At 52.9% G+C, this 10,229-nt stretch overlaps 1 protein-coding gene and 1 long non-coding RNA gene across 2 annotated transcripts in view; both read left to right on the forward strand.

Moving 5' to 3' along the window:
* The window catches only part of LOC106727659, a 17,301-nt gene extending 14,260 nt beyond the window's left edge, over positions 1–3,041 (forward strand). Inside the window, exon 3 of the long non-coding RNA XR_001363898.1 lies at positions 3,031–3,041. This is a non-coding gene — a long non-coding RNA (uncharacterized LOC106727659). The remainder of the gene's footprint in view (positions 1–3,030) is intronic.
* Positions 3,042–3,728: 687 nt separating this feature from the next.
* The window catches only part of CABLES1 (Cdk5 and Abl enzyme substrate 1), a 70,930-nt gene continuing 64,429 nt past the window's right edge, over positions 3,729–10,229 (forward strand). The window contains exon 1 of the mRNA XM_005875404.2: positions 3,729–3,878. Within this exon, the coding sequence (XP_005875466.2) occupies positions 3,730–3,878 (149 nt within the window). The 5' untranslated portion in view covers position 3,729. The remainder of the gene's footprint in view (positions 3,879–10,229) is intronic.

A 10,229-nucleotide genomic window follows, 5' to 3' on the forward strand; every position in this document is an offset into this window, starting at 1 on the left:
TGCGCCGCGGAACACGGTCCTTCCCCGGTTCCCGAGCCCGGCCGGTCCCTGGGCTTCTGGCCCTCATTCCAAACCACGGGGCACGCGAAGGTGGGAGAGTCCCCCGGCGTGTGTTCACACGAGTGTGCGCAGCCCGCAGAGCAGAAGCACCATGGCCACGCAGTGGGTGCAGACTTAGGAGTTGCGGGAGCCCATTAAAAAGCGGCGCCAACCTCCGGACCCGGAGATGCGCTCTCTCCAGCCGGGGAGACTTGGCGGGGCGCACAGTGGAGCAATGGGTCCGCTGGCAGCTCAGGGGCGCATGTGAATCCCTCCTGAGAAATTCCTGCCTGCGCTCAAGTGTTCCTGTGTCTCAGGAAGACTTGGCGTTTTCCTTTTACTTGTCTCAAAAAATGTCAAGTCCTTCTTACATTCCCTTGATCCAGGCCAGGGGTGAAATAGGGCTTGGGTTTCTTTTTTCCATCCCAAGATGAATTTGCTAGAGTTGCTTAAACGCATGTTTTACTTGCTAACTTGTTATCTGCAGGTATTGAGCATCTTAGCAAAAACATGAAATGTTGGACATTTGCTATTGCTCAGGAAGTAGCTGGAGTTGTCACCATGTGTTCAGGGGACAGTGGGGAGTGGACTGGAGGTTGGAAGAGGACCGAGGGGCTGGGAATGCTGGCCTGTTCCTGAGAAAGTGTCCAGCCCCCCAGGCCGCTAGTGACAGCACGGACTCCACCTGGGCTCGGTTAGTGTGACCTCCTGCGGGCCTGGGTTGCTCTCTGGGATGGGACCTAACTTGTCAGTGGCGGGCCTGAGGTGAGGGAGAACCTTCCTGTCATGCTGGGCTGGAAGCTCTGGCCAGTAAGAAGGTGCCTGCTGGAAAACCTCACTTCCTCCCCAGGGACAAATGGGGAAGAGCAAGCTGCCCTCCTCCAGAAGTTTGCCGAGTCTCCTTCTTCCCAGTGGGTGAGGTCCTGCCTCTGCCCAGGGGTAGCACAGCAGGGTGAGCTCCCAGGGCTGCAGGCAGGGGCAGGGAGCGGGGAAGCAGCCTGGGACTGTGCGGATGAATGATCAAGTCTGGGCACAGGGGACGTCTGGCCCTGACATTTCTTGTCAGCACTCACCTCTCCCATGAGCGGGTGAGTGTGGGAGGGAAAGCCCTTCCCTTCTGGGCAGTGGTGCACACTCAGCAGCTTCTCTCTGGGCAGCTGGGTGTTACCGCCCGACGTCACTCACTGGCTCATAATGTCTGCAGTTTGAGCATAAACCCAGCTAGTCCAGAAGGTCAAGACAGGAATTGCAATAAACATCCATGGTATTCCAAGCCAGTGTGCAAGGCAGGCCTGTGTCTCCTGGTAGACAGATGTGTTCTTGTGTGAAGAGCAGCCAGAGATCAGATGACCTCACGCTTGATCTTCAGGAATGTCCTGTAAGGGCCTATGGAGGCTCTTGTGTGTTGGTACTTCTGACCCAAAGAAGAGCTAGAATTTCTTCTCTGATCCTATCACTGCAAAGCCCTTGTCTGTGTGATCTTTCCCCACCACACACACATTAAGATGGGTTAGTCAGTGTAAGGTCCCTCCTTACCTGACAATCACATTCATCTTACTACTTCGGGATTTTCTATAACTGACAACTTGGTGAACATTAAAAGAAATTACAGTTGTCCACAGAAACAGCATCAAATGTATTGTACAGAGAGGAGGTAAATGGGCAAAACTTGATGTAAGGAAGGCCATGAGAGCTAGCCTGGCCACAGCTGCTGGGGTGGAAATACCCTGGGATGCCTGGTTCCCTGTGCTGCGCTGCTTCCAAGGATTCTGTCAGACAGAAGTGTGTTGCTTTTACAATCCCTAAAGAGCCCTTTAACCTGCCCAGACAAAGTGATGTCGATTGCAAATGCACTTGAAGAAAGGATGCCCTTTGCTTTCCTGGTGTGCCTTCCTTTAAGAAACCCTGCGAGGCTGGCTGGTTCCCTGTACGCCTTCATGGAGGTTCCCTGGCATGTCTTTTTAAAATCCAATTATGCTCTCCTTGCGCTTGGTCCTTGCTATTTAAACCTTGCTGCTCAAAAGTGTGGGCTCTTTGAGCTCTCAGAAATGTGAACTCTCCGTTTCCACTGAGATTACTTGAGACCAACTCTGCATTTTAACAAGATCCCCAGCTGGTTCCCTACAAAAGGAAATGGGGAGCTCCTTGCCTCAGTGTATCTGAAATCTGTCTCTTTTTTGAACCTGAGATTTCATGTACCCGGTTTGTTATGGGTATATAAGCTTTCAGAATTATCCCCTCTGAAATCTTGAAAGCCTTGCTTTTTTGTTACTTCCACCTGGACACTTGTAAAACCAATCCCAATTATTGCTTGGACTTCTGAACTTTGAAAGACGACACAGGAAATTTCCTGTGCCCAGGCCTGGCACAGATGTGTCCATGGGACGATGACACAATCGCTTTGCCCGGGGCTGGAAGCTTGACATTGATCACATTTAATCCTCACAGCCACCGTGTGTGGATTCTTCCACAGGCCCCGTGTGGCCTCTGCGTTTGGGCCCCCCAGCTTCCCTGCTACTTGACATTCTTACTTGTAATTTCTAGGGGACCCAGAACCATAGCCCCATGGCCAGACTCCAGCCTGGGAAGCCTGCACAGGGGTTGGCTCTTAGGCCAGGTGGCGGAGGTGGAAGTCAAAAAGATGCCTCTTCCTTGATACCCTGTCGTGTTTCTCCACTTGGGTTCCCCATGGGGAAGGTGTAATGGGTGAAAGGGAGTGTAAGTTTATGAGGTGTGTTTTAAGGTGTCTTTTCTAAGGCAGCAGCTGGCAGCAGACAGCCACCCAGAAGCCCACAGTCTGAGCCTTGACAGGAAAGGTGCATGGTGACCAGCGTATTCTTTTAAAATAACATGAGGATGTTGCTTCTTAGGACATCTGAGTGAGCATGGTACCTTGTGGGGAGTTAGGACTTCAATAAGACGGGCCATGGGTACAGAAGAGCCCCGAGTCTTGGGATTGAATCCTGATGCCACTGTGTGACCCGGAGCAAGTTATTCAGTTTCTGGGTGTTTCCTCATAAGAGCCTCAGTCTGTGTCTTGGGCTCTTTTGAGTGCTAATTGCCCTTAACATCTATCACCCAGAACTGGCCAGGGGGATGTAATGACTGCTGTACACACCTGAGCTTCTCAGATGTAAATGTGTTTAGAGTCACAGGGGACCTCCCTGAAGGCAAGTTCGGGCCCTGCAGGTCTGCAGGGACCTCCATCGCTGTTTCTAAGGAGCTGCCTGGGATGCAGCTGAGCTGCACGTTGAGAACAGGCTCCCAGTGCTGTGCTCCTGTCCTGGGGCTGAGAGAGCCTGGGCTCAGAGATGCTGTCACTGCCCACAGTTACTCAGCACTGGGACCAGGCCCAGGCTCCCTGCACACCCGCTGCTTTGCAGACTCGAGCTCCGAACTCCCTTTCTCTGCACTGCCCTGCTCGGGCGAAACCTGGGCTCGGCTGTGACTGTTGCCTCCGTCTCTACTGAAAAGAAAACTGTGAGCTGACTAGGGGATCGACCCCCAGAGGAAGAGAGGGGATTGAACATGTTTCCCTGACTCTCGCCACCTGGCTTTGTGACTTCAGGCAAGGTCACCACTCTGCTCAGCTGTAATCCACTGACCCTCCGGGGTTCAGAGGTCAGTGAAAGTCTGAGCTCCTCCACAGGAAGCCGACCCATGTTACTGTTGAGTCATTTTTTCAGCAACATGAACTATGGAAGCAAAGCTGCCGTCCCAGTCGGGCCCTGGTCAGGAGCTCACCCAAGGCTCAGGGAGGCTGTGCCCTGCAGGACCCAGGCGGTGGCCCAGGTTCACCCGCTGCCCTCCTGGCAGTCACCAAGTCCGCAATGCTGTGGGTGAGCTTGGAAGGGGAAATAAGTCAGAAGCCTGCTTACTGCTGGCCAGTGCCCAGAGAGGGCAGCAGGCCCAAGTGTGACCTCTGCCCTTCAGGAAGGGCAGGGAGAGCTGCAGCCTGGCTCTGTGCTGTGCCCACGCTGCCCAGGAAGCTCTGCCTGATGGACTTTTTCCCATCGGAAGGAGAGTTGTCAGACAGGGAGAGGGCCAAGGGCAGGTGGCTTTCGAGCGCACTGGGGAGGAAGGCGGGTGAGGCCGGGGGGCAGGATGGGATCAGGGTGCCAGACCAGACATGGCAGCCCTGGATCCCGGGCCTGGGCTGTTGGGGCTGGTAACCCTGGGCTGTCGCCTCACACCCTACCTGTCTTCCCTCTCCCTGTGGGATTAGAGCAGCGGTTCTCAACCTTCTGGCCCTTTAAATACAGTTCCTCATGTTGTGACCCAACCATAAAATTATTTTCGTTGCTACTTTATAACTGTAATGTTGCTACTGTTATGAATCGTCATGTAAATATCTGATATGCAGGATGGTCTTAGGCGACCCCTGTGAAAGGGTCATTCGACCGCCAAAGGGGTCGCGACCCACAGGTTGAGAACCGCTGGATTAGAGGGTTGGGATGGAGGGGCATTGAGGCTCTCGGTCTGGGGCTTGAGCGCCGTCGTCCTGTGTCCTGCTGTGGAGGCTTGTGTGTCTAGCTTGGGGGCGTTTGGATAACTTAGAGGGTTGGGATGGAGGGGCATTGAGGCTCTCCGGGTCTGGGGCTTGAGCGCCGTCGTCCTGTGTCATCCTGTGTCCTGCTGCGGAGGCTTGTGTGTCTAGCTTGGGGGCGTTTGGATAACCTGACCTTAGAATCAGATGCAGACATGGTATGGTGTTTGTTCCATGTAGCTCTGGTCACAGGACATGGCACGAATGAGTGATGAATGGGTTTCTCTCCGTGTGAGGGAGGCCTTTAAAAACCACCTTTGGCGGAGCTCCATCTGGCAGCGAAGGTGTCACAACTGGACCGGCAACTTTAGAAGCCATCCAGGCTGGACGCACTGCCCTGGGAGGGGTCAGTCCTCGCCACCCCCCATTCCCTCCACCTCTCCACCCCCCGCATCCCAGAAGTGATCTGTAGGTGTCGCCTCTGTTGCAGGTTGTAGACATAGATTTCAGCCCCTACGGACAGGGAGGGGCAGGAATCAAGGTCACAGAGGGGCAGAGGGTGACTTGGGGCTCTGTTGGCCGTCAGGGATGCTGTGGAGGAAATCCTGGTATTGGAACTTTATGTCTTGTGTCATCCACTCAACACACATTGAACACAGCGACCATCAGGTATGCGGTGCCACTGTGCTGGTCCTCGGGACGAGCAGCGTGGCCCATCTGTTGGGCGATTTTCTTAAACAGGCCGTTTATTCCCGGGAGGGCTTGGCTGAAGCCCCCACCAGGCCTGGGACACTGCCCCCGGCGGGGGGCGGGGGTGGGGGCTGGCTCAGTGCCTTGACACAGTATCTTTATCTAACACGGTATCTAAGGGGGATTAAGTGGATTCATGGATGTAACAGCCCTCAGGTAGCACACCTCATCACCCTCACCTAGAGCACAGAGAGGTTAAGTGCCTTGCCCAGGGTCCCTCAGCCCACACTGGGACCTGGGCCCAGCCCCAGGCATCTGGCACCGGAGTCTGTGCCCTTCCTTCCCCACTCCACTCCCTGGGCTGTGGCCTGAGTCAGGCTCAGAAATGCTTGTTAAACTGGCTCTGGCTGACCCTCCTCGCCCTGGGCTCCCTAAGTGTGGTTTCTGCCTTTCAGTCATTCAGGAAGGACCCTGTGTGTGAGGGCCCAGAGGACATTCCAGGGTGGACGGAGGCCTCGGTGACTAGGAAATCTGCCCAGCGCCTGCCTGCTCCCCCTCCCCCCACACCTACCTCCCGACGCCTGGCTGCTGCCTTAAGCACCTGGGGCTCCCATGCCTCTCGCTGTGCTTCCTGGTGGAGGGGGTCAGGGCCTGGCACCGCAGGAGCCGTTTGTGGCTCTGGCTGTCACTTACTTCGTGACGGTTCTCATCTATGAAATGGGAATAACAATACTTCCTTCCTGTGAGTTTCCTTGGTTTGAACCCTCCCTGTCTTCTCAGCTCCACCCTCTCCCCTACAGCCCAGGGGTCTGCAGGCTGCGCCCACCCTGGGCCCAGTGTGGCCAGGGGCTGTGGAAATACAATCTGCTGTTCATTCCTGCATTGTCTCTGGCTGCCCTTGTGCTCCAAGGACAGCACTGAGAGTTGCGGCTGAGACCACATGGGTGAGAAGTTTAACACTGTTCATTCTCCCGCTCCTGACGGACAAGTGTGTGACCCCTGTCCTAGTCCAGTGCTCTCTGCCCTGGAGGTGGGTGCTGGGCCCTTCCAGCCACCCTCCCTGTCCTGGCCTTCTGGATGCGCCCGGCTTCTGTTTGGACCCACCAACACCTTCTCCCCCAGCTGAAACCCACATCTGCTTCGTGTTAAATTCCTTGTATTTCATGGGAGGCAGCCATGGCCACCACTGCAGCTCCCCTGCTCCCTTGGGGATTATACCCATTTCAGAGCTGTGGAGACTGAGGCTTGTTACCAAACTTCCCCAAGACCTGGTACCTGGAATCGAGAGCTAGACTTTGAAGCTGGTTTCTCTGGCTTCTAAGCGGGTTTTGTCTAGACCCCGTAGTGTGCTCTCGCTGGCTCCTGTGATGGAGGAATCTGAGCTGGTTGGTGACCTGAGTATATATTTACGCGACAAGATTTGGCCAGCTTTACAAGTCAGGGCTTTTTCTTTCCTCCCATTCTCCCTTGTGGGGCTGTCACTAGAGGAAGAGTGGTGAAAACCAGGCACTTTTATGAGAATCTGTTACTTCACAGAGTTTTGTGAATTTCCCCATTACCCATGTTCCACCTAAAAAATATCTGACCCATTCAAGTTTCATCCGACAGGCAATTTTAAAACTGAACTTTTCACAGACACTGTGGGGTTCAAAGAGACTGCGTGTAGGAATCATAAAATCATTAGCCCTTACTCTTCCGTAAAACTGTGTAATGTTGTAGTTTTATTTTTGTTTGTACGTTCTTGGAGGCTTTCAAAAACCAATCAGTCGGTTTCCTGCCCCCCCCCCCTTTGTTTGTCTTAGCATTTTGGATAGCTGCACACTAGTTTATATTTAACAGGGTTATCATTAATGTGGTCTGGGGTTTATTGCTGCATTCAGTCAGAAAGACAAAAGCTTCTAAAACGGAACATGCAAGTGCTAGGAGTTGAGGACTTGGAATGTTATAATAATGTGTGTGTATGAAGGGCCCTGTCTTGTCCCAGCTTCAGAGGTGTACTTAACTCTAAGGTAAATGTCGTGATAAATAGATGACAGACCGTTCAAGGAGAGAATAATCAAATACTCAAGAATGCCAAAGATTTCTATGTGCCTTGCACATCAAGTTTCATTTTAAAGCATTTTATTCACGGACCCACTGATACATAAAGCAAACTGTCTGCTTTGATCATCTTAGGAGGGAGGGGAATGGGAGGGGCTGGAGGAGAGGTGAAGCCTGTCGTTTTTTGGGAACAAGTAACAACAGAGCCTGGCATGTTCGGGGATAAGTGGCTGATCCGATGGTGAAAGGTAGTCTTGATGAAGCGTTACATTTTATTGGTTTGAATAAAGTTTGCTTTGGGAGAGAGAACAGTGAAGAAGGAAGATGACATTACAAATGTCCGAGGTAATTGTGTGGGCAATTGAGGCTCCAATTCATCCATCACAAAAACATCTGATCATATCAGTTCTATACACTTGTTTGGGGCTTTATAAAAATTTGCAAAATGCTTGCATATATATCATTTCATCAAGTCCTTTCAAGAAAGCAACGTGGTAGCTGTTTTATAGATTAGAGAGTGGAGACCATGAAGAACTGAGTGACTCATCCGTGGTTAAGTCTCCACATGTGGCCCAGCTGGGATTTCGAAACCTACATTTTCTAACAGTAATTGGAGAGGTTGTTTGTCTCTTTAAATTAAAATTGTATTGAGATAACATCAGTTAATATATAAATTTCAGGTGTACAATGTTGCAGTTTGATATCTGGATGCTCTGTTGCATGTTCACCACCCAAAAGTCTGGTTTCCATCCGTGACTGTATATTGGACCCCTTTACCTATTTCACCCTCCCCATCCCCCCTTACCCTCTGGTAACCTCAGTTCTGTTGTGTATCTATGAGTTTTTTGTTTTGTTAGTTCATTTGTTACTTTAAGTTGAGAGTTTAAAAACAAACAAAAAACTACCGTAGCAGTATCACTTAAGAGAAACAAAGAACTCTGTTAGGTGCTGTAAAATTTTTTTCTCCATCTGGTCCAAATCTTCCACTTGTATATGAACCTCAAGAGAACAATGCTGGGCCCACATCCATTGCAGACGGTGGGCTAAGTCAGTCAAGGTCAGTATTTTAAAATACAAAGAAATAGTGTCCTATAGTTTTGGCTAGCCAGCCTTCTCATCAGGCCGGATGCTGATTTCCACATGATAACCCTGGGCCGGCCAGCAGAACCCTGGGTTGGGGCCTGAGATGTGGAAAATTACCCCAGTAATGACCTTTCTCCACATAATAGTTTTGGTGTCGGGTCCTCCTTCCCTGCACCCTGCGGCTTGGCCTCCTCCTCAGGAAGTTGAGTGAACAGATTCAGGAGTAGAAGGACCAGCGTGGGAGTCAGCTTCTGCCCCTAAGTGGTACCTTTTGGGCAACTCACTTAATCCCTCTGAGCCCCAGCATCCTCGTCTGTAAAATGGAAATAATAATCCCTGCCTTCGGGGGCATCGCATGCCGTGCCAGCAGAGGTTTGGGCCATGGGGGTTGGTCAGTAGCACTGTAGCTGCTAATTCTGTTCACAGTTGCCTTGTGCCCTACACTGTCTGTCTGTCAAGAAGCAGTTGAGCCCTGGCCAGATGGCTCCGTAGGAGTGTGGTCCCAAACACCAAGACGTTATGGGTTCAGTTGATTCCTGTGCAGGGCACATACCTGGGTTGCAGGTCGATCCCTAGTCAGGGCACATATGAGAGGCACCTGATCAATGATGTTTCTCTCTTTCTCCCTTCCTCTCTCTCTTAAAAAAAAAAAAAGTATATACTATTAAAAAAAAAAAGCAGTTGAGAAACTTGACAAGGTCGCTGGGGTCATGGGAGGGAGCTGTTTGCTTTGGAGGAGCTGTGCTGCAGTGGAGAGATAATGGGCTGCATTGTGTTAATTTTCAGTAAAGTACAAAAGGATCAGAGAAGCCAAGGAAGACAATGCCCCCTCCGTTAGGCAGTGTGTTTCGGCCCTAGAAACACGGAGTCTTAACAATTTCCGTTGCCAAAATAAAGGCCTTAGGGACAGGGAGGGAGGACAAGGCGCATTCACACATTCAGGGGTGACCCTTCGAGCAGAACGGGAGGTGATGAGTGACAGCGCATCCAGCCCACGCCGGACCCAGGATGCTGCCTGTGTGGGATCCCTGCAGCCCTCATGGCCGCACATGTGGGCTGTGTCCCCACGGACAATTCTGGAAGATGCACCTTGGCTCACTCCCTTTGCAGAAGCCACGGCCCTCGCCCTGTGGTCCTTGTGCTGCCTGCTTAGCCTCCTGCTCTAAGCAGGGCCCCCTGATGTGAGGCTCCTGGGGCCCCGGGGCCCATGCGACTCGGCCTCACCTTTCCCTCGCTTCCCCTCACTGTCCACAGGTCTCTCTGCACCTGACCCCACCTCTCTGAGCCCTGGAGAGACCGAGTTCGACTGTCCAGGACCCCAGCGGAGCCAGCCCACCTGGCATCAGCCAGCCCACACCCTTCTGTGTGCCAGGTTCACACATCTCTGTGCAGCAGCCACGTGGTTGGGTTGTTCCAACATCATGGGGGCCAGCGCCCAACTCCCAGAAGAGAAGGAGAATTACAGCCCAGGCAGCTGGGCCTGGGCGGCAGGGGCAGTCAGGATCCTGTGCCAACCATGGGAGCGGGCGGCCACCTGGACCCAGCCCTTGAGCTGGGTCTTCGGGGTGAACAAGGGCTGGGAGGACTGGCCAGACTGCAGAGTGGCCTGGGCCGACTTCCAGTGGGAAAGAGAAGGGAGCCCTGGAGGGAGCAGATGGAGGGCCATGTGCCTGCAGCTCAGAGGGAGGAGGGGAGAAGGGAAATAGGGCCACCTGAGGATTTTGATCTGCGTCCTCAGCGTGGTGGGGCCCCCAAGGGAATCAGCTGGACGGAGTCAGAATGAGGCTTGTTTTGAAAGGTGTGCGCCACTGCGGTGGGAGAACAGGTGCACAACGAAGCCAGAGTCCACTGCCACGGTCCTGGCAGGAGGCGGCCGCCCTCGGAAGAGGGG

The sequence above is a fragment of the Myotis brandtii genome, unplaced genomic scaffold (assembly GCF_000412655.1).
Source record: "Myotis brandtii unplaced genomic scaffold, ASM41265v1 scaffold460, whole genome shotgun sequence".
NCBI lineage: Eukaryota > Metazoa > Chordata > Mammalia > Chiroptera > Vespertilionidae > Myotis > Myotis brandtii.